We start from the raw sequence: 24,915 nt of genomic DNA, 5'->3' as shown, positions 1-24,915 counted from the left end.
ACTATGCCCTTAGCAGGGGCGAACCTAACCAACCCCTAGGTACACTCCTATGCAGCTTTAATATTGAAAGCCAGAAATGGGATGCTCTCTCACATTTACAGAGATCAGTACCACTAGATGCCAGAATGGGAGGTATTTGTGTCTCTAGTTGTCTATCCCCATCTCCTAGTGGTGATTTACAAAGAAACAAATCTTGCATGTTAATTGGTAATAGCACAAATGTCACATCTAACTTTGCCCTGGGCCCACTGAATCTTTATTGCACAATAAACTGATTATACAGATCAGTCAAATCTTGTTTCCGTAATATGTTTCTCTAAGGCGGTTTTTTTCTAAGACCAGATTCCTGCTATTAAAAAAGAAAGAAAAAGCTTTTCTGGAAATTTGAGTTTGCTTTGCTCTCTTCACAGCACAAGAAATAGTTTTCTTGAAAAATAAAGCTTGTTAGATAATGGTAATCACATTTTTTGTGTCACAGTTTAGTTGTCAAGACGTGCTATAAATGCATTATGCAGTTCTTAACAATACTCAGCTGATCATTCTTGCGTATTTTACTCTTTTTAAAAACCAAAATCCAATTATGTGTTTTAAGTTTATAAACCAAAAATACATGATCTGGTTCTATTCAGAATTAAGGTGTAACTAATCTGCTGAGTATTCCGGTAAATTATAATTTAAGAATGTAAGCACCACCTGAATCAGACCAAAGTCTAACTTGTTCAGCATCCTTTTCAATAATCCAGGCAACCAGTTGGTATTATGTGGTCTAACAGAAATTGCCCACTGGTCCACTCTTAAACCACTGTCTTACCTTTAAATACAGTGGGCCGTACTTCTGAGTAAAAATGCACAGAACTGTGCTATTAAACACATTTCTTAGGGAAATGAATTCTGCTGAACTCAGATTTACTTCTGAGCGAAATGCTTAGCAGTTTTCTATTCCTATGGCACTTAAATACAGCCGGATGTGTTTTAATCTAGGTTGTTGGTTTCACATCATACACAATTATTCACTGATATACTAAATAATATGCAACTTACATAAAAGATTTTTTTTCTTCATGGATATTCAGTAAGAATATTATTTTTTAATGTGTAAACAACTCCTGTGGCTTCTTTACACATGATGGGTCAACAAAGTTTGCTACAGATCCATGTACCCAGGGAAGGAAGCTGAAGCAAAAAAAGTGGGCTTCCTGAAAACTCACACCCAATCCCGAAACGACAGACTTTCAACCCTACTCTTGCCAAATTCATCCGATAAAATATATTTGAAGGGTTGGAACCTCGTGGCACACTTAGAATGGGAACATCTCACAGATTTAAGCAGTGGATTTAAGCAGATTTAAGCTACAGTGGTAGCTCAGCTTAAGTACTTAATTTGTTCCGGAGGTCCGTACTTAACCTGAAACTGTTCTTAACCTGAAGCACCACTTTAGCTAATGGGGCCTCCTGCTGCTGCCGCGTCGCCGGAGCCCCATTTCTGTTCTCATCCTGAAGCAAAGTTCTTAACCTGAAGCACTATTTCTGGGTTAGCGGAGTCTGTAACCTGAAGCGTATGTAACCTGAAGCGTATGTAACCCGAGGTACCACTGTAAACAGGCAGACTCCACTGTACGGCCTCAGGATGAGGTCTCACATTCTTACAATATTTCTCCAAGCACATTCCTTACAAGTCTGCTAATGAATGAGAAGACTTGGTTGGGATCCTTTGCTGAGGCATATGGCTTTCTAGAGGCAGGGAGTTATTTGTTGTAAAGGGGAAGAACATATTCAGACATCCCAGCCCTTCACCTGCAGTCCGAAGGGAGAAACAGTTGACCCTCGTCACTTGCTTCTTGTGAGACTTAGGCCTTTTACCAAGCTTTACATACTAATAAGGAAATGTCTATACAGCACCGGGCTGAAACTATGTGGAATATACTTTAAAATATATGGGAAGTAGTACCTCCAAAGAAACAATGAAGAGCGGGACCACAGGGCTTCCCGCCCAAGCCTGCAGGTTTCTGTTTGGGCAGAGCTGTGGCGCCGACGTGCGCACGCCCCTTCCCTGCTCGCCTCCTTCCCGACGCCTCGAGCTCTGCCAGGGCGCGCGCGGCTGCAGAAGCAGCTGCTGCTACTCCTAAGTGCCCAATTGCCGGCGCCTCGCTCGCTTTTTTTGTTTAGCTTAGCAACGGGCGCTCCCGCCCTCCGTCGGCGGCACTAGTGAGCGAGGCAGGCCCCAGGCAGCCGCAAGACCAGGAGACTCTCCCGCCTTCTGACGGCGGAGTCTCGTGCCTCGTCGCTCGAGCGTGCGGCTGAGTGAAAGAAGGCGCTCCTTCGCTCCCCGAGTCCCTGAGGGAAGCGGCGGCGGCGCTCTTGCCGCGGAGACGCTGAGAAGCTCCTCGGGCCGGGCGGAGGCGGCACCATGAAGGTGGCGGTGCTCGACTTGGGCACCGTGTTTGCCAAACTCTTCAAGCCCTCTTCCTCTTCCTCTCCGCCTTACTCGCCAACCGCCGCCTCCGTCGCCTCCCCTTCCAGCAGCGCGCCTCAGCCCAAGGCGCTGCTGCCCCTTCCTCCGCCTCCGCTGGTGTCTCTGCCCGCTCGCCCCGCCGCCTTGCAACCCGCAGGGGGCTCGTCTAGCATAGCGGCAGCCAGTCGAAGCGCTCCCGGCGGGGCGGCGGCGGCGAAGTCCCCCGGAGGCAACAGCTCTCCGCGCTCGGCGGCGGCGGCGTCCCTGCCGAGGGAGCCCGGGGCTTGGGCAGCGCCCGCGGGCAAGCAGCTGCTCTTCGTCACTCTGCCCGACATCGGCGAGGAGGGCGCGCCCGACGCCGACCCCCCAGAAGAGGCAGCGGAGCCCAGGCAAGTGGGAGTCGTGGGGACCCCGCGAGGTGGGGCGCCCTGGGAAATGCAGACCCTTTTACCCTCGGTAACATAATCTCCGGGTGGATGTAGCTACTTGGCCAACTGGTTGCCTTCCCAATGGATACATTTTCTCTTTAAGGGGCGAGGAGACACTAACTCCGCTTCCCTGCGTTTCTGATCAGGTACAGACGGTGGTAACTTCTTCATCGTTTGGGAAGAGAATACAGTACTGTATATGCCACGTCGTGAATTAATAATCATAATAAAATTGGTTAATGGTATTAATATTAATATCACAGGTTACAAGGGGGCGGGCGGGCGCACTTTGCAAAATGCTTTTCTGTGTATATGAGGCTGTATAGACCTTTTTATTTTGAGAGAGACAGCTTTGTATTTTGGGGGTGGTGATGGATTTGCTAGCTTTGTTAACTGGAGAAAGGTTTTAAGTTATTTCTAAGATTGCAAATGCAAGATCTCATTTTTTCTGGTGGTCCAGTTCATCTTGAATAAACCTCATACTCTAGTTCCCAACTTGCAGGATATTTTCCTACACAGTTCCCATGGATACCATTCTATGTTCACTTACTTGGGAGTAAGGCCTATTTAACTCAGTGGGGCTTACTTCCAAGTAAACGTGCAATTGATAGAGTTGTAAAAAAATGTGCTTTGTATGTTCCTGGTTTGGAGTTTTGAATTCCTTTTATATATGTTCAGTGCATTTAAGCTTCTTCCATTTACACATAAATATAGACCCTACCTGCCAGTCATAGCTCTAAAGGTGCTCTACAACATACTGTGAAGCAATATGATACAAAACAATTTTCAGTCTCTCCTGCCCTGTGTCCTGTATGAAAGCTTTTAATGTGGGAGAGAAATTCTGTGTGCTGTGACCAACATATGAGTGCTAACTGCGCATGTAAAAACATTTCAAAAGTTATTGGCTACGCTATAAATTCAGAATAAAAAGAGTTCTTATCCACTTTCTTTCTAATGTTATTAGCATTCTCACGTGTATATAGATAAAGGCAGTGAAGCTCAAAAGTACTTTTAATTTCATATCTGGAAATGCCCACAGTTACTAATGTCAATTTTCAACAGATTAAAAAAGCCAGTCAACGGACCTTTTCATAAATTAAAGAATGACCTGCTTCCCTTTTGTATTGTTGCATCAATAGCTTCAAAAGTGATACATTAGAGACTTTAAAACATTGCTTGAGAAATTGTTCTAGAGGTAGTGCCTGCATACCCTCGCGTTTGTGTTTCAGGACCAATCTCCATAGAGCTATCACTCTCCCGAGGCACTGTGACTTCTGATTGACATGTCATGGAGCAAATGGGAGAAACTTGTTGCCTTCCATTACAGAGCTTCATAGGAGCCTATGACAGGCCAGTGTCAGAAACAGAAGGTGTGTCTAGGTGGGCCCTTTGCTCTGATCTAACAAGATGGTTATTGCGGTATTATGTTCCTCATATGAATTTGGAGGCACCCATTGTCACCAAAGGTGCATGATGACTGTGGCTGATAGGGCTGGGCAATATATTGATATATAGTCAAAAAAAGATTTGAAGTCCATATCATGATATTGGTTTCAGTTTTGTTGACCTGGAGATATATCACAAATTATGATATGTTTGTGTGTGCTATGCAAAAATCACAGTGTGGGAAAAATCATGAAGCCAGCCAGTGCTCCTCTCAATTCCTGCAGCCCCTGTTAACTCTGCCGGCTCAGCTCTCCCCTGCCTCCTGCAACGGGCAATGAATCACAAGAGCAGGCACCAGTAAAAATCACAATGCAGGGGAAACTGTGAAGCCAGCCAATGCTGCTACATAGCTCTATCCTTATTTCAGACCTTGTGATATATCAGTATATCACTATGTTTAGCTGTTGATATACATCACGATGCTGAAAACCAGATATCACCCAGCCCTAGTGGCTGGTGCAAAGGAGGCTTAAATGTATGGACACAGGAGACTGATATTGGGTTCAATTAGGCCGCAACTTTATTGATTATGGGAAATAGTAGGTTTGGCTAAGGCATTGGGCATGTATCCAGCATCAGGCAGCTTAGGAGCCCCATGAGGAGTCACCCCCAACATGGATTAGGTGTCACAAACCTGCATAGGCCACCATTGGGAGAGGGGCATTGGCCCATTGGTCTCCCTGCAGATTCCCAGACAGCCGCCCCTCCAGGACCCCTCTAACAGGCTATTTATCCTTTAAAGTTGTGACAGTTGCTATGAGGTAGGTGAAAACCTGCAAGCCAGCCAGTTTGCTTGCAGGAGAAAATTTCTCCCTGGCTGCAAATAAGGCATCTGAGTAAACCATAGCAAGGTCCATATGCAACTCACCCACTCCTCCACTGGGCGGGCCCCTAACAGACTGGGTGGGTGGATGAATAAGAAAATCCTTCGACAGTCAACCAAGAGGGCAGCCTGCACTTGGCCGCACTCTTAAATAGGCCAGGGGCAGGCTGAGCACAGCTCTCATGCCCTTACTCCCAATTGGCATTGTGGGTGCTGCCTGCCCATACCTGAAAGGTCCATTGTGGCCAGAGAGGGGGTGTCAGGTAGCCATCCCATCCCCTGGCCATGCAGGAGTACGATGGGCTCTCCAGATGAGCCTCAACCATGCCGTACGGCAAATGCCCTCCACTCGGAGCCCTGGAAATATATCTTTGCAGATTTATATAATCTATAAATATATCCACCAAGTGTTAACAGCTACAACACTAATTAACATTAAAAGTTGGGTCTCCTGATGACAACTATACATGTTTTACCAGACGTTTGCTAAGGTGTATTTAACATTTCCAGACATGCTTCTCTTGATGCTGAGTTTCTTTGCATATGTTTAATAGCAAACCAAATATTTTATTCATATTAGGAAGGTATGTGGTGAACCTGCATTGTCTGCCTTTTAGAAAAGAAAAAGATACATAAGAGGGAATAAGATATGCCTCTTAGAAGAGGAAAGGCTATACCTTCACATTAGCATTTTTTTAATTAGACATTTCCACTTAAGCTTTTAGAAGAAACACGCTAATAAAATATTGATCATTGCAGCCTCCTTACCCTGAGTTCCAATTCAAGTTTACCTAGACTCCAGAATATGCTATTTATTTCAATTGTTATTCAGCCATGTGTGGAATGCATTGACTCATGAGAACATAAGAGAAGCATGGCTGGATCAGGCCAAATGTCCATCTGGTCAGCACCCAGGCCTTATCACAGCCAAGAGTCGCCGATGAGAAGTCCACATGCAGGGTTTGCGTTTTCTGGTTAAGAAAAGAACTGGAAAGGCCTCTTGCAATTTACTGAAGCTGAAAAAAATAATGTAGCTTGTCAATAGGCACTTCAATTCAAATTTAAGATATATTGTAATTAACCATAAATTCACATGAAAGTTTTGAGAGTATATTGCCAGTTAGTTTCATTTGAATTCAATTTTTTTCAGTTACTTGTGGAAATGTGTTTGCCATATGCCCAGATTGATTCCTGGTGTGTCATTGGCCAAATGCAAAATTCTAATTGCTGATGTTAATGTATGCAGGTGATCTTGGCACATGAACCAATTTGCTTGCCCACTCACTGTAGGTTAGTTCAAGATGCAGAAGTAGTTAACCTAGTTTGAAAATATGTGCAAAAGCCATTATGTGAATTAATTATAAATAGCTATTGGAGGCATTGGGCCAGTTCATGCTTGCACATGCATCATCTGAAATCTCAAAGCATCAAGTGATGACTTGTATGTATAAATGACCCTACACAGGTCAAATGCCATAGGTAAAATTTCCATCTTGTGTCACCTCAGATTTAGTGTTTCAGAGTGGAGCCAGTTCAGACAGTCAGCCATCATCAAGGGATCTGCATGCACTTGTGAACTAGGCCATTAGATGCAGGTGCCTGATGCAGGGGAAAATATAACTTCATGTTCGCCAGATTTATAGGTTGATCACAGACTGCTGCTATCCAATATGTACAAGTTTCCAATATGGATGACCTTATTGGTGAACAAATTCACAGTTTCGTCATATGCATGGAAAGCCTTGTAAAAAAGCACGGGAAACACTGCTGACAAAAGTTATGGAGTACTGTATTCAGTATTAGGTGTTTATAGGAAAGTGGAATATAAAGTAAAAAAAATTAAAACAAAGACCACTAGACATGCAGCAAGTTTGGTTTTGATGAGTGAAAGTCAGTTGCAAGCAAATGTTGTGAGCATCATGGGAATAGCTGATGTGATTACAATGTGCTTGTGGGCATGCATTTTTTCCGGTAATGTTACTCCTGAGGTTTCGTTCCTCTATTCAACAGACATGTTTTGCACAGCTTTTCTGCTTTCAATTGTAAATGCTCCCTGGTAATGAACAAAACAGCTCTGCCTTGTTGATTTGGTTGCTAACAGGGATTCACAGATTTTGGCATGGTTTATTCATTGCCAGCCCTTGTTTGTGGTTGCCATCGACCCAGTCCTCCTGAAAGGTATGTGATTTCTCTCCTTATGCTGAGCTTTTGCAGATGTCAGCGAGGTAAGATTCTGTCTTCCAAAAAGACCCAGTGATAACAGAAAAACACCCTTCCCCAAGTTCTCTGTGAATTTCAGATAAGAGGGAGGAGGGGTAATTCCGTTCTTCCCCTGGCTGTTGAAGACGACATGGCAAACATCTCTCCTACATCCCAAGGCCACAAAGAACTCAGAATCTTTTTGCTGGTCAAGGCCAAGGGTAGTTGCCAGAGAGAGGAAAGGGCAACTCACTGATGCATTTCTGGAGTCTGGTCGCTAAGACTCAAGCATAGCTTAGTAATAAGCACTAGGTTGTAATTCAACTAAGTTATATTCAGAGTATATTGAAACCTATGTTATGCATGTCCATTAACATCAATACATCTAGATGGGCAGGGTATAATTTATATTATTATTATTATTATTATTATTATTATTATTATTATTATTATTATTTCTACTATTATTTCTACTATTATTTCTACTCTGAGGGGGGCTAGCACTGAATGAAACCTTTTGTTCAGAAACAAAAACAACACAATATTCCAAAATATTGCTTCCAAAATATAGGCAAAAACCACATCCTCTTGACAGCAGCAAGAAGATTTAAAATGTATTCTTCTTTTATTAATGATTATAGAGGAGGAGGAAGTGGTGGTGAGATGTACTTGTGCTATTTTGCAAGGGCAGCTTGGAATTCATTGGAAACTGAATAATAAATCCACTTGAGAAAACTCAGCAAGGCCTTTCATTATATCTGCATTATTACAAGAGTGAGTAGCAGATGCATCAGACTCCTCTGTTGAAGTCTCATGTCTAGCAACCACTTTAATTGTACTTCAAGGTTCTTATGGGGATGAGCATCATATCAGCTGCTTTTATGTTAGGCAATTAGCCTGGAATAGACAAAATTTGTTCATTCAGGTTTCACAGAGCATCCAGATGATATTGATGCCAACTCATTGTATCCCAGTAATTTTTCTGTCTTTTTTCTGGCCTGATTTCTGGCATTAATAAAATAAAACATAACAGCAGTGTCAACATTCCAGTATGGATTAACAGTATGGTAGATACTCTTTAGAATTGCTGGTAATAACTTCCTCCTTGCCTTTTCTCTTAAAGTAGCTCCAGAATCCCTACATCTCTACATTAGATGTAAAGTGACATAGTTGGAGTATAAATAAACAGTTTTAGAAAGACATCCTTACTAACACATTTCCAATAAACTTCTTCCAAGGGAAAGCACATATTTCATAAAAACAAGATCATGATAAATATTTTCAGTAGCCAAGCCAAGTGTATAAAACTTGTTACTCTGACCAAAATTTACAAGTGCTTAAGAGGGCATTGCTTTGAATCACATAGCTAAAAAGTCATGTTTGGGGAGAAGACAATATCACATCAAGAAAATAGAACTCTCAAATGCAATTTTAAAATAATGAAGAAAAAGTGAGGGTGGTACATTTTTAACCAGTTACATCAGGTAGATTTTATTCAAATGGCACTATAGCAGAAGGATCCTGCTTCTAATTCCAGCCTACCTTACTTCACATAATGGAGGGACCGATGTTTACCAGGTCTTATATAATATAACCAGTAATATGATGGAGAGATTATTGCTATCTGCAGCTTGTGCCTTGTTATAAGATTGTATTCTTACCATTCTTAGAGGCACATGGACCATTTCCAAGATTTTTATTCAACCTTCCATCCCTTCTGTTTCAGGGACACTTGATCTTGTTATAGTAAATGCTTCCTATCTGATCCCAAAGAAATAAAACACCTCTACCAAGACACTAATTAGTCTCCTTTTTGTGACAGTTAATTAAGCTGATTGCATTTTTCTTGACTTATAAATTATTTATATCCAAAATACATTGCAGTCATTTTCCCCCATTGACACTATTCTTTCTTAATACATATGCTGCTGTATAGCTAATCATAATTAACCTTTGTTATGAGTTTGAGGTGCGGGATGTATGTAGAGACCTTGCTAACCCTTGGAACCTGCAAGTGTCAAAATATAAGCCAGGCTAGCTTCCTGTTGAGGTGATCACCTGAGTGATGGGCCATTAGGGAGGAACAAAGGAAGTGGATCTGGGTGAGGCTACCCCTCCATCAACTCAGATGGAGGACAAGGCCTGTTATGTGAGCCAAAAGCTGGAAGAACTGCAAGCTGGAAAGACAGAGAAAGTGTATGTTTGATTTTTGTTGGAATCCAAAATGGTGGCTTTGGGAGAACTATGATTATCTTGGGGTAATGCTTTGAACCCATCCACATTGCAGTAGCATAATTTAGCATCTCAGCTGAGGGGGGGATGGGGAACAGATGTGAGTAACACACAAGCTTCTGCTTTGCTGCTAATTAATGCCCTGATGTTGGGAAAGATTGAGGGCACAAGAAGAAGGGGACGACAGGACAAGATGATTTAACAGTGTTCTCAAAGCTACTAACATGAGTTTGACCAAACTCCAAACTTCCACTGCGGGAGGTCCTTGGGGTCACAAAGAGTCGGACACGACTAAATGACTAAACAACAACAACAAATGCTGAGGAACTCTGAAGGCAGCAACAGAAGATATGGAGTAAATGGGAAGAAGGCTTCCCACCACCACCTAGAATGGTATGCTGGTCCTTCTACTCCATTAAGTCAGTGACGAGGGGTTGGATTGCACACAAGTTCTGATGGATGTGCTAATTAATAAAAGGTTGAGATAGATGAATTTGGATGCTTGAGTACTTGATTCTACTGCTGGGGTTTTATTTTAATTGGGGAAGTAGCTACAAGAACTTAAAAATATTTTTTAATGACTGATTTATTTGCATGAGTAATGAGTTAGATGAACCTAGTCATAGAACTGATTGAAGCAACATGTTGGAAGTAAAAATTAAAACATCAATGCCACAAATACTTGAATGACTTGTTTTGACCTGAAGGAATCTATCTACATAATTAATGAATATTTATATTCTTTATGAATTCTGGATTTGATTTAGTGGCTTATGATTAATTTTTTTAAATGCATGATATTTATCTGATGAACTTGAATTTGATTGTAGTAGCGTAACTGGATTAAAATCTATAGAATGAATTAAGAATTTGTATATAGTATGTGTTGGTTGGTTTTGTTTAAGTACAAAGGCATCTGGAATTGTGTAATATAAAGGTGTAATTGCATGACTGCATACGGGGGGTGGGAGTGGGAAGAGATATTACCCTAGGAAGAGAGACAAGAAAGTAATGTGACAGGAAACCTCTCTATAGGTTTCTTATTCGACAGATTGCTTGAATGTCTAAATTGTCCATAATATATTAAAAGCTAACAAATAAGAGACAATGTATGCTCATTTCAATTAGACAGGACAAGGGAAGAAAACTAGAATTACTATAGTATAAACAATCTAATTAATGGCGCCATCTAGTGGTGATGCGTAAACTCATCATGACTGCCGAAAACAAAACGTATTTTCAAGGCATGATGGCATGGTTTGGATGTGCATATGTCAGGCATTTATAGTTTAGTTTAAGTATAGTTTAACTGTAGTTTCCCTTTTGTAGCTCAACCTGCATACTTTGCTTGGAGCAAGCCAAGATCTTAAACCAGTCTGAACTTTGTTCGTGGCTTGTTACAAACTTGGTAACATTCCATTTCTTGGTTCAGATGTACTGGGAAACAGTAATGGAATACCTCCTGGATTGCAGGGCTGGAGGGAAGGAATGGCACAAGGATGCAACACATGGACACAAGTAGGCTGAACAAACTCTGCAGTAGAGTTAAACTGTCCTCTGCAGAAGAAATGCAGAAGAAATAGAAAATATACCAGCATCACTCCTCATGAAATGGGCTTAAGCACCACCAGGCAAGCCAAGTAAAAGTTTAAATTTTTTTTTTAATTGTTTCTAGCTTTGGGGCATCAAGTAACATTCTCTATTTCATTCTAATAAAAGACGTAAGATTGGACCTAATTCTTCAGGGGTGATAGTACCACTTGGATGTGCTGCTAACATTTGTTCTATCGTGAAACTAATGGAATGGGGTAAACAATGCATGATGTTGAAGTGCTGTGATTATAAAAAGGTAAAGGACCCCTGGCAGTTAAGTCCAGTCACAAACGACTGGGGTTGCGGTGCTCATTTTCGCTTTACCGGCCGAGGCAGCCGACGTTTGTCACAGACAGTTTTTCTGGATCATGTGGCCAGCATGACTAAGCCGCTTCTGGTGAAACCAGAGCAGTGCACGGATTATAGCTCCTTTCAAAAATGAATAAATTTACCGGTAAATGCAGTGGCGGGTGGTGGTGATGGTAAGACTGCGAGTTTCTTTGGTGTAGCAGCAGAGGGGTGAAGTATTTAATCTTTTCTCCACTGTGCCATTTTGCCAATCAAAAATGTAGATGTGTTTTTCCTTTCATGTGGCAAATAAAAGTCAGAGGAAAAGTTTTGAGTATATTCACATGCCCCGCACATCACCAACTACCATAGTTGGGCCCCTGCAGAGGTAGCATTCTTTTACACATCTAGAACTCTCTTTTTGATAATGCTATCATCTGCCCTTAGAGTAGCCTAGAATAAGGTGCCTCAGTTTCCCATTGTGATCTTCCACATTTGTCAAAATAGTACTGGTATATAATTCCGTCAGTTGCAAGCAAACACTGCATATGGTGCCTCCAGACTGTCAGTATGTCGTGGGAGGGATTCAAGAGCATAACAGAACTTGAGGACTGTGCATTTAAAGTGCATCAAATAGCTGTTGCCCTAGTGCAGAGGTTCCTAAATTGTGGGCTAAATTTCATTCAGGTTGTCCACAACATTTCTGTGGATTTGTGATAATACAGTGGTACTTCGGGTTACATATGCTTCAGGTTACATACGCTTCAGGTTACAGATTCTGCTAACCCAGAAATAGTACCTCGGATTAAGAACTTTGCTTCAGGATGAGAACAGAAATCGTGTGGCAGCAGTGGGAGGCCCCTTTAGCTAAAGTGGTGCTTCAGGTTAAGAACAGTTTCAGATTAAGAACGGACCTCTGGAACGAATTAAGTACATAACCAGAGGTACCACTGTACGTTCAAAATAGGGTATGTATGTACATTAACATTTTTAGACTATGGTTAGGGAATACTGTACATGAATGCACTAATTATACATGTTTTGATCGCAGGCAAATGCCCATTTTAGGCCCCAGTGATGTGCATCTAAGCTGTAACATCTAACATCTAAACTGTAACATCTACCTGCCCTACCTCTCTCCTACCTGCAAGGAATGGAAATATGTATGAACTGCACAATTTTGAAAAGAACCAAATCTCCCCACTTCTGTATTTTCTGATGTGTATGACTGTTCGGATGGAAATCTGGCATTTCAGACATAGGACTTTATAAACCCTTCCCCTCTGTTCCAATGAAAGGGCTCTGTTCCAATGAAAGGGATGCATCATGAATCTCCAATCCCCCTTCCCCTTCTCTCTCTCTCTCATGCATGCCATGGTCCAGATGCTGTCACAATATTTTGGATGATCAGAAAGGAATGAACACCAGGAGAAATGGCATAATGCTAAATAACGGTATAATTCTAAATAACGTTTTGCTGCCTTTGTTTACTCAAGCTGCCTGCTGACAGACTCAGGATATGATTCCAGCTAGACAGTAGTAGATGATATCCATGTCCTCTCAGCATCAGACAAATGCATTGTGAATCAACACTGTGACAGAAGTACATTATTGTGCAAGCCAGACACACCTTTTCAGATTGCAGACACTGTAGCAAAAACGTAACTGGTAGATTTTGCTTATCTGTACATTATTGCACTCGCCCTTCCCCTTCAATGCAGCTGTTTTGGAATGCTGTTCTCCACAAGATGTGTTTATATCTGGGAAGCGCAGCCCTTTGAAAAGCACTAGGAACAGAGCATGAGACAGAAGCAAAGCTGGAACAGCCTCTGGGAGCAGCTTAGTACTGCAAGACCTCCCTTCTTTCTCCTCCCCTCTTACACACACACACATACACACACACCTCTCCTAGAGGGAGATGGAGGACAATGTGCTGAAATGAAACGACACTGTGTGTTTGTGAAAGGGAGCGAGCAGAGCTTGTTGAGGAGGGAGGGACAGAGAGCCTTCTCCGACTGTGCTTTTTCATGCGCTTTGTTAGCGGGGTACGTTGCCCCTGCCATTTGTCTGCGGCTTCCAACCCTCAGCAACGTGAGCAACAACCGGAGCCAGAGCTGGTTATTATAGGGTAAGTCAGAAGGGATGAGGCTTAAGATGGCTATAAATGTATATCCATATTCTCAGCTCATGGGTCTCTGGCCGTTTGGTCATCCACCTACTCATATGCAGAGCAGTAAACTGGGCCTTAACATGCACTAGCCTTGTGCAGAAAAAAGCATTGTGGGGGGGGAAGCATTGTGTGGCCCCTCCTATGTTTCTGTTGTAGTGCCTTGTAAATGCTGCATTTCCAGATAGGGTTGTAAACACCCTAATACAGTGCAGAAATACTGGAAATACTAAAATGTAAATATGATATTTTAATGGTGCAATAGAAAAATAATCTTCCCTCCATTGCATTTGTACAGTATTCTTAATGCTCTATTTTTATTATTATTTCAAATTGAATCTAAGGTGGGGCTATGCTACGTTTGGGGAAATGTTTACAGGGTGAGCCATCCCAACCAAGTACTGATTTAAAACCCTGTATGACCTAAGCGTAACAAGTGCAATGTGATTGCCTATCCGCAGGAGTAATTTTGAATGAAAGAGCTTAGCATGCTTTCTGGTGCTGTATTTCCATACCTTTTTCTGTACTTTAAAATTGTTGGGCTCCCTATATAGTACTGCTATCACAAAGTATATTATTACAGGGATATGATTTCAGGATCATTATCCCATCTCCAACAGTATGTGCCTTTTATAAGGAAGTGGCAGGCCCCAGATTTTCCTTTCAGATGTTCATTGGAAGAATTTGTCGATCATTAACTGTATTATGAGTGAATGAATAGTCAAACTTGTACTTCACGGAAGAAAGCAGCCTAGATTTTCATCTAAATAGTGACATTGTGAAAACTCATTATGTATTACATTGGACATTATTGTATTTTAAGAAAAGAGACTTCTTTTTAAACTGTCACAAGATTTTATTTTTCAGAAGTGTGCATGCTAAAAAAATAGTGATTCACTGGAAGGGGCATATCTACATGGCTTAAGAAACTGGTGATTGTCTCCCCTATTGCATGGATTTTTTTTTCTTTTAAAAAAACCAACCCATGGATTTGTTTCTTATAATATGTGAAGTGACTTCGTAGCAGGGGAGGGGAGGAGAACTTATAATTTTCAACTATTTATTCATTGATTTTATTAAATTTGTGTACTGTTCTTCATCCGTAGATCTCAGGGAAGTTCGCAACATAAAAATACAAGACAAAAACCAAAATACATAATAAAAACAAGAACAAAAAACAACCAAATAATACCCCCTCTCCTCTACCCTCTCCCACAACACTATTTCCTTTCCCAAGCCCATTTCATTTGGTAAAATCAGGGCTTTTTTTCAGCCAGAACTCACTGGCCATAACTATCCCCAGGGCTTTTTTTCAGGGGGAGATACCAGGAACTCAGTTCCATCACCTCTCAGGTGGAAATAGCACTGATGGCCCCTAGTAATAAATATAAATACAAAAGGAGGTTTTCAGGAGAGTGGCTCTGGCTACAGGAGTTTTCCCCAGTCAGGGGTGATGTAAAGAAATCAAACCTTTGTCAATGCAGAACAACTCTTGCAGTTCAAAAGAGGCATAAACAGAATCTAGCAATCACAGGACAGCTTCCCTGAAGTCTGCCTCTTTCCTCTCTTTTTGCCAGAGTTCTACTAAGGGCAGTAACATATTAACAGTAAACACAAAGTTTAAGGTGTTCTGCAAATTTCCTTGACAGACTGAATACCTTTCATCCTGGTAGGCCTGTTTAGGGAGTAGAGATGGGGGTTATGGTGCTGTCTCTCAGCCTCTTGCTCACTTCTCAAAGTGGCCCTCCAGAAAAAAACCCTCTTGCTGACCAGGGACATTCCTGCCTAATACAAGTCCTATGTTATAAGTGATTCAGGGCAGGCTATAATACATGGCTTTTCACATGGTCAACTTCCAAAGAGGCAGTATTAGCAGAACACTCTGTAGCCATGAATACATGGTATGCTAAATGCTTATATATAGGGTCCAATTCAAATGTGAACCCCAGTCTCCTATTACTGCCATAGGTAAGTAAATACCCAGTGAGACACACGCCTGTGTGGATTCAAGGTGGAACTTGTAGACACCTACGACTATAAATTTTAATATACCGTATTTTTCGCTCTATAAGACGCACCAGACCACAAGACACACCTAGTTTTTGGAGGAGGAAAACAAGAAAAAAAATAAATTCTGAATCTCAGAAGCCAGAACAGCAAGAGGGATCACTGCGCAGTGAAAGCAGCAATCCCTCTTGCTGTTCTGGCTACTGGGACAGCTGCGCAGCCTGCATTTGCTCCATAAGATGCACACACATTTCCCCTTACTTTTTAGGAGGGAAAAAGTGGGTCTTATAGAGCAAAAAATACGGTATTTTGAGATCTGACTCCTGCACAGTGAAGTTGACATTAGGAAGAATGTGTGTTGGCAAAAGGGGACAAGAGCTGAAATCTTAACTACATACAAGAAAATTGAATTAATTTGGCTTCTCCCCCCCTTCATTTCTTCCAGAAAAGGACTATCTAAAGGAGACGCAGACCGCTGTTTCCAAGGAAAGAGTGAAGATGGCCTTCCAGCACCTTTTACCAAAAGCGTGCAAGAAGCCATTGATAAATATACATTGTATGTGTTTATGTCTGACATTATTTGAATAACAACATAAGTACGTGTTAAAAGAATAATATAAAATTGTGTGTGTGTGTGTGTGTATGAATGAAATTGATTTTGGAGATCACAGCATTGTAGCATTTCTGGGGCAGCACCTGTCCTATATACATTATAGCATGGCAATTTGAAACTGGGGAATTTCAAAAGTATTTTGTAGTGTGGCATTCAGCTTTCAGTGGAGGGGGAAAAAAGGTTGTAAGTTCTTTACGGATAGTGCAATTTCCTTTTATGAGCCCAAGTAGATGTTTGAATCCTAGTTAGTTTTTGGTATTGTGACTTGCATTTTCTGCTGAAATCATTATTCTTTAAGATTTTGTGGTGGGGAAAGAATGCTCAAGGTTACTTTAAGGAAAAAGAATGGGCCAGAACAATGGTCTAAAAGGAGAGTAGTGCAAATCTTCTACACATGAAAGTGTTCATTTTGTTAGCAAGGTTTTGCAACAACCCCACCCCACCCACCACCTAGGAAACTAAGTGCAGTCAAATCTTGGTTCCCGAATGCCTCCATTTTGGAACGTTTTGGCTCCCAAATGCTGAAAACCCAGAAGTAACTGCTCCGGTTTTTAATGATTTTCGGAAGCTGAACCGGGGAGTTTTCTTCTTTTTTCTCCATTGACTTTGCTGACTAACCTTTGATCTTCAGTTGTTGAACGTTTCAGAAGTCGAACAGAATCATAAAGAGTCTTGTGATTGTTGGAATGCAGTTCTTATCATCCCTAATCATTAGCCATTTTGGCTAAGGCTGATGGAAATTGGAAGCTGGTCTGCAGGGCCACAGTTTTTCCATTCATGCCCTAATGCTAAACAGAGCTTCATTTTATACGGGGAATTGCATATTTAAATTTTGCCAGTATATTTGAATGAGATAGTGACCTTTTGCCCACATCTGTCAATCAATGGCTACTATTGCTGCTCTTTAGGGCTTTCTGGGGTGGGGTGGGGAGTTAGTCTTTGTGGTGCCACAAAGTCCTTAATGAAACACAATTGCTTTCTTTCTTAATGAGCCACGATGCCGTGACTTACTTTTGAAATTTCTTTTCATCCACAGTGTCTCTGTTTCATCACTTTCATCAAGCAGACGGACAACGCCAACAGACCTGAATAATTCTTGGTCTGGGATTCAGAGTTGCACCACTGGCCCATCTACTGAAAGAAGCTCTGTTTACTCCTGGAGAGATGATGTATGTTAGCATTTATTAACAGGTTTTGTGTATCCTCTCCTGAAAAAAAATCTTTATTTGCCTATATTATGTCCTGTCCTCCATTGCACTTAGCTGGAAATCAAGGTCAATTTTTATACTCAGCTACGTTAGAAACTAGTTTTCCGCTTGATGACTTCCTTGACTATACTGAGACTTAATGTTGTTTTGCATGGAATAATACAGGCTTGCTAAACTATTGTTTACCTTCCTTACTGAACACTGTTTCTGCCTTGCATGCTGCTTTCAGCGCTGTCATCTTGATTAGCTAGGTGTAAATATGGTTGATTTAGATCAGGGGTAGCTAATCTCTGACCCTCCAGATGTTGTTGGACAACCAAAGCCAGCATGGTCAGTGGTCTTAGAAGATGAGAGCTGTAGTCTTGAATACCATGGATCAGCGGCCTGTGATCTAAGCCAATATTTTTTAAAGCTCAGTCCCAGTACTACTTGTCTAGAAAAAGAGGTGCCAGAAATCACCGTGAACGCCTCCCTTGTTCTCTTATAGTGGCAATGGTGCCCACCTGAGAGGTGCCGGAACTGAGTTCCAGCATAAAAAAGCCCTGCTCAGTGCTCTTCTATACTCTAAATTAAAATATTTTACTTTAGTATTCATCATTTATATCAACTTTAACCTCACCCTCTTCTGCTGTTTATTTTTTTGCTATGAATCTGTTTTGTTTCTCACATTCTCCTTTACCTTCACTTTGAAACGTTCTTGTAAACCTTGCTCAGGTCATTTCGAGGAACTTGCTACTATGCAAATTTAAGACCACAGCTTCAAATTCCAAATCTGAGCACCTCTGTCCTGAAGCAGATGTTGCTGCCCCAAACCTACCTGAACAGTTGATGTTTCCTTTCCCCATGCTGCTACCTGCCCCACACACCACTCGTCTCCTCATATGGTCAAAAGCATTTTGTAGAAGCTGTTTTGCCCATGCAAACTAGTCCTTTTCAACACTGACAGGAAGAATTTAACAGCCCGGGGCAGTGCCAGGTGATTCTTCTTCCCTTTGCAAATAAAGAATGCAGTGCTAGCTGCAGTAATGATGCAGGTTACTGTCCATAAGATCATGCTATTTGGAGCCCATTTTCTTTGATAGTGAAGGAGTAAAATACTTGCGGGCTCATAGGCCTGTGAAGCCATTTGCGTTATTAACATGCAAGCCCACATCTTCCTTCCCATCACAGCAGTGAACTAGGAGAAGTGGTTTATACCACATCATAGGGCCAGGCAGAGAGTAGAGGTTCAAACCTCTCTGGCAAGCCCAGCTCTGTGACGTGTGAGGCATTCAACTAAATTTTAATCAGTGCAGACCTGCTGAAATGAATGAACGGGACTAAATTAGGTCCATTCATTTCATTGGGTCTTCTGTGAGTAAAACCTAGTTGAATACCAACCGGAGTCATTTCTTCTTCAGCACAGCAGTGTGCTAGGGATAAAGAAGAATAGTTCACCCATCCTTATCTTTCTTCTTATCACAGTGCTGGGATTGGGGGAGGTGAGTGTGCCTGAGTGCATGATGTGCATGTGATGTCCATATGAGTATGGTGCGTGTGAGAGGGTGTGCTGTGCACTTGCATTTGTAGTGAGTGAGTGAGTGTGTGTATGTATGTATGTGTAGTATGTTGCTGTATACGGGGAAGTGTGTGTGAGAGAGTGATGCAGGTAACATGTTTGGTGAAACGTAGCTCTCGGAAATTTGGCCAACCCTAGACCAAAGGAGGATAGCTTCACCTGTTTTGGTAGAGTTCCAGTATCTGAATAAAAACACTATTTAAAAGATGTGCAACTTTTCCTAAATAACTATAGTGACAAATATGTAATTTTATTCAGCTTCAAACATGTATAGAAAAATTATTTGAAAATATTAACTTAAAATTCCCCAGGAATTTGATAAAGCTAATACACAAAGAGTTCATCAGCTGTTTTGGGATGTGGATGAAATGTTGTTTGAAGGCAAAGTGAGTTCCCAAACGGAGAGCCTAAAGGCAGAATGCAAGGATTGGACTAACAGATCACTTCACCTAAGGCAAGTCTATGCATGTGGATTAAATAATTTCTTTCTAAAAGCATTTTCACCCAAATATGCACTTTATTTGCTTCTTATGTGTTAGCTTGAGTAGTGAGCATCTTGTGAGTTGATTAACTGCCCACCCTTTGAATGGAAGAACCTATATAGCTGCCCAGTAGAACGGCCAGATACAGTATTAGCTTAATTGCTTCCAGATTGTGTTTCCATGATTACTTCTCATCGATAAGTAATCCTAGATATTCAAATCTGAATACTTGATCAAGGGTGTGACCATCTAGAGTCCACCTTATCTCATCGATAAGTAATCCTAGATATTTAAATCTGAATACTTGATCAAGGGTGTGACCATCTAGAGTCTACCTGGACTTGGTAGTCCTCTTGCCAAATACAGTGACCTTGGTTTTTATCATAGTTACCGTATTTTTCGCTCTATAAGATGCACCAGACCACTAGACGCACCTAGTTTTTGGAGGAGGAAAACAAGAAAAAAATTATTCTGAATCTCAGAAGCCAGAACAGCAAGAGGGATCGCTGTGCAGTGAAAGCTTCTGGGATAGCTGCGCAGCCTGCACTCACTCCGTAAGACGCACACACATTTCTCCTTACTTTTTAGGAGGGAAAAAGTGTGTCTTATAGAGCAAAAAATATGGTAATTTTTAGATGTTCTTTTTTACACAGCTGTCCAAATTTAACCAGCATCCTCCTAAGTCCGATTTTATTCTGAGATAACAAAACTCCATCACTGGCATAGAGCAGAATTGACACTTTACTATTCCCAAAGGTGGGGGGAATTAGATTGGCATTAACTTATACTATTTAAAGTTCTGGCTTCCTATACTACAGAGTGCTTTTCGAAAAAATAATATTGGTTCAGTTGTGTTGCGTGTATCTGCATTTTCTTTTCACTTCATTAGCCAACCCTATATTTGTTATTTTATTCAGGATTTTGGGAAAACAGCTTATTTTCCCAAAAGATGAGGGCTTTCAGCATTACCAGGGTAGAACTGCCAGCTCTGTTTACTCCAGATCCTTACCTACCCTGAGTGAAATCACCAGCAGTATGAAAGAGTAAGTTTTTATTTTAATGCAGACATATTCCTATTTCTGTTTGGTTGAATTTATTTTCTATTAAAATGCTCTAGTACACATTTTACATATTCCCAGAATATGAATGCAACTGCCTTAGCGAAATGAACAGCTATTATTTATTAAGCTTTGATCTTTAATGCAAATCTCATACTGTGTATTATGCCATTTTCTTGGTTAAATAATACATTGGACAACTATTGGCAACATGAGACATTTGTCCTGGATATAGGTCTGCAAAGCAGTGCTCAGGCGCCTGTTGTCGGTGATTAGCAAAAGAATCCCATGGCTTCTCACAGTTACAACTTCCTCCTGTTTTTCTTCTATCTGGAAAAATTCTGATTTCTTGACTGGGTTAAAGCCACTGGAAGACATCTCTGAAAAATCTGAGATAGTTGCTGTATTTCTAGCCTGTATTTTTTTGCTTCGTGACATTTTTAAAAAATGCTTTAATTGCTTACTTTTACTTTCCTATAAAAAGATTACTGTACATTTTATTTTTGCACCTTTTTCCCCTTCTGTGTTTAAATTTCTGTCTTTAGGTTATGCATCTCAGGCTCTAAACTGATTCCTGCAGCTTTTCCAGTGCAGAAGGCATTCAGCTCTGAATTACCAGAAATTTCTTTAGCGAAATCACCTGTATATTCATTCTTGGAAGAAGAAATCTATGATGCAGAAGGAAAAATTGAAGAGTATCTTGCATTCGACAACAAGGAACTGTAAATGTTTGATTTTTAATGGATTATAATGTACTTTAAAAAGAACCAGATTTACCTCTAGGAACTGTTTCATTTATTATAGAATGGCAAATACTATCATGTCAGACTGTGTTTAAACAAGTGTACTTAACCTGCCTGCTGTTTATTTTGGTTACAAAAGAGAAATCTCTAGGTCTCCAATCTGCTGTGGACTTCCAATCCAGATTGTACCATTGCACCAATTTGCAGCTGTAAATGGTCCCTACCAGGCTGCTGTTGAATACAAAGTTGCTGTTTGCAATGAACAACTTTCAGATGCAAAAAAAAAAGCCAAAAAAAAAAAAAAAGCCAGGAAAGAGCAATTATCAGGAGAAAACCCATGTGGAGCCCCCAGTCTGGATCAGAAGCACATTCCAAATCTGCTTTTTCTCCAAATAAAAACAGACACATTAATAATAATAATAATAATAATTCTATTATTTATTCCCTTCCCATGTGGCGGGGTTTCCACAGCCACTCTGAGCGGCTTCCAACAGAACACTAAAAACAGAATAAAACTTCAATAATTAAAAACCTCCCTAAACATTAAGCACACATGTGCCTTCTGTCACAGTGGGTTTGACTAGATGACCCTTGGAGGTTCCTTCCAACTCTACAATTCTATGATTGTATGAGTAGTTTATGATCAAATGATAGGGGGGTTGGGGCTAATCTGTATGACCCAGTGGCTAGAAACACATTTGACATGTGCATAGATTCATGCTTTTTTACATACATGTCTTAGACATGTCATAGGTTTTTTTATACAACGTAGTAAGCATCCCTAAACCCTGTAGAATTTGAATATTACATAATTAATGCTCATTGTTTGGCAGATTTGAAGTAGCACTGTGCCGCCTTTTTTTATATAACAGGATTGTGTAAATAGAAGTAGACTGTTTTTTATTCATAGTTAGTAGTGCTTGGTAATAAAGATTCAATTTGCTTCAATCATTAGTGATGATGAAAAGTTGGAGCAAAAGATATATCAACTTGCCCAAAAGAGGGTTAAACATGGCATTCCTCCTATTTCCCCCAATGCCTGTATCAAAGATGCTGTGCTTGCGGAAGTTTTCGATCACGTCTGGAAGAATGTAATTCAAGTACTGGAAGAATTAATAAGGAAACACTGGGAATCGTCTATCACAGGTAACTGAAAAGCCATTTGCGAAAACATTCTTAAAAATTGATGCTTTATATGATCTCTGTGGTTCCAGGACTTCCAACGCATTCTAAATATGATTTAGAAATGTATTGTTATGAATTGTGGTGGTGGGAGGGACTGGGAGAGTTGACTGTATGCCGAGACCCTCATAACCCCTGGATGCAGAAAGTGGTAAAATGTAAACCAGGCTAGCTTCTTATTGAAGTGATACCCTGGGTGATGGGCCATTAAGTGAAGAAAGGAAGTGTTTGAATCCGAAGCTGTGGATATGGGGGAAGTGAGGCTTCTTGGGGATGTTGATGCTGTGAACCCTCCATTGTAGACTCAGGTTGTATATACAGTGGTACCTTGGTTTAAAAGCATCTTAGTTTATGAACAACTTGGATTGCAAACCCGGAAGTAGGTGTTTTGGTTTGTGAACTTTGCCTTGGAAGCAGAACATGTTCCGCTTCCTGTTGAGTGTGTTCCATTTGTAAATTGAGTCCCCCACTGCTATGGGAAAGCACACCTTGGTTTCAAAATGCTTTGGTTTAAGAACAGACTTCCGGAACGGATTAAGTTCATAAACCAAGGTACCACTGTATTTGTAAATAAACCACATAGTCTCCTCTGTGTCTCATTCTCAAAAGAAACAAGAATCCAGGGTAAGCACCTGGAAGTCCTGGAATCTCACACTGCTCAGGTGCTTACCCTGGATTCTTGTTTCTTTTGAGAATGAGACACAGAGGCTGGGGGTGTTGTGCAGCAGTAGAGATGGTCTATGCTAACATATCCATATGTATGGTATCATATTTCTGTATTGGTCTTCATGGCCCAGTTCACATACAATACTTGGGGCCATGAAGTGTGTTAACTATGGTTTGTGCACATGTGTAATATGGGCCTATGGTTAGCACTGACTCCTGAGATGAGAGTAAAATGGTAAGAGGAACATGTATTCCCAAGGCTTGCTTTGATTTCCAAACTATGGTTTGGAGGCAGTCAGCATTATCTGTGCATAAAGTTGTTACATATTCACCAGTTTACTATGCTAAAGCAAACGTTTACATTTATGTCTGATTGAAATTTGGGTGTGTTTTTTAATGATGAACTAGAGAATGACAAACAGATGGAGAAATTGAAAGCTACTGGAAATAAGTTACCACATCTATCCATTTCCCGTGTTGCAATGGATACATCAAGTGTACCCCCATCAAGAGGGTCAGAGGCTCGAGGCACATCTGTTGGTTTGCATTTTGTCCCACCACAGGTAAACTATCTTCCTACTAGCTGTCATTAGTCAGCATATGAAATCCTATTTTCTTTTTCATCAGCAGCACACAACTTCTCCAGTCCCCAGGCCCTGTGTGATGTTTTCCTCTCCATTCCTTTTGTATGTAGTGCTGCTTTTTTTTTTTTAAAGGAAAAAGGTGCCACCGCTCACCATGAAGTTGTTACAGTAAGTAACAACTAAGTACCACACTTTAAACATTTGGGGCAGGGGGGAGGGAAGGTGCTGGTACTGTGTACCCAGAAGAAAAGCACTGGTTGTATGACGTATACAGTGGTACCTCGGGTTACATACGCTTGAGGTTACATACGCTTCAGGTTACAGACTCCGCTAACCCAGAAATAGTACTTCAGGTTAAGAACTTTGCTTCAGGATGAGAACAGAAATTGTGCTCCGGCGGCAGCAGGAGGCCCCATTAGCTAAAGTGGTGCTTCAGGTTAAGAACAGTTTCAGGTTAAGAACGGACCTCCAGAACGAATTAAGTACTTAACCTGAGGTACCACTGTACTGATTTTCAGCATTCCACAACTGGCCTTTTGTTTTTAGCCTTTAGGCTTCCTGATAGGCAGCAGCTGCTTTTTAGATGTTTATGTGCATGTGTTTATTTTGTGTGTATACGTAAACACAATCAAGACAAACCTCTGGTTCTGCTTAGCACTCTTCCTTGACACAATGCATTGCAGTCCTTGAGCCACAGAGCTTAAAAAAGAAAAAGAAAGAAAAGTGAATTCCTATCATATGTATTTAGTAATGCTGAAGGCTCCAGTTTTCACATTCTCCACGTAGCCTGTACATAGCCTGTGGCCAGCTCTCAAGACCATGTATGAAAAGAGGCCTATTGCATCTGTTGCTCGTGGCTCGTTCCAGTATTTCCATTTAGGGCCACTGATGCTGGCACAGAAAGTACTCATGTAATCGATGCAAGCATGTAAACGTGATGCAAGAATTTTTTGCAGCAGTTGCTATACAGGTTGATATTTAATTAAACACCCACTCCTGTGCACATCTCTCTTTCTACTAATCATTATTCTTATTATTGATTGCAATATGTGCAAGATAACTCATGCGTTACTTGTGGCCTGTACAGTGGTACCTCTGGTTACGAACTTAATTCGTTCTGGAGGTCCATTCTCAACTTGAAACCGTTCTTATCCTGAGGCGCGCTTTCACCAATGGGGCCTCCTGC

At 41.1% G+C, this 24,915-nt stretch overlaps 1 protein-coding gene across 3 annotated transcripts in view; it reads left to right on the top strand.

Annotated features, from left to right (window-relative positions):
* The first annotated feature begins 1,966 nt into the window (after positions 1–1,966).
* Positions 1,967–24,915, top strand: part of FAM149A (family with sequence similarity 149 member A) — a 34,767-nt gene continuing 11,818 nt past the window's right edge. Inside the window, exons 1-8 of one of the 3 annotated variants that reach the window (XM_083755666.1) lie at positions 1,967–2,841; positions 16,081–16,191; positions 17,285–17,417; positions 19,326–19,468; positions 20,414–20,539; positions 21,100–21,276; positions 22,253–22,443; positions 23,554–23,708. In XM_083755666.1, coding sequence (XP_083611792.1) covers positions 2,408–2,841; positions 16,081–16,191; positions 17,285–17,417; positions 19,326–19,468; positions 20,414–20,539; positions 21,100–21,276; positions 22,253–22,443; positions 23,554–23,708 — 1,470 coding nt within the window. In that variant the 5' untranslated portion in view covers positions 1,967–2,407. Of the gene's footprint in view, positions 2,842–13,068; positions 13,590–16,080; positions 16,192–17,284; positions 17,418–19,325; positions 19,469–20,413; positions 20,540–21,099; positions 21,277–22,252; positions 22,444–23,553; positions 23,709–24,915 lie in introns of those variants that run through there. The other 2 variants (XM_083755665.1, XM_083755667.1) reach the window with 2 other exon arrangements.

This window comes from Podarcis gaigeae (genome assembly GCF_964106915.1).
Source record: "Podarcis gaigeae genome assembly, chromosome: 9".
NCBI classification, from domain to species: Eukaryota; Metazoa; Chordata; class Lepidosauria; order Squamata; family Lacertidae; genus Podarcis; species Podarcis gaigeae.
The sequence above is the reverse complement of the archived record's forward strand: the minus strand, read 5'-3'. Positions and strand labels throughout refer to the sequence as shown.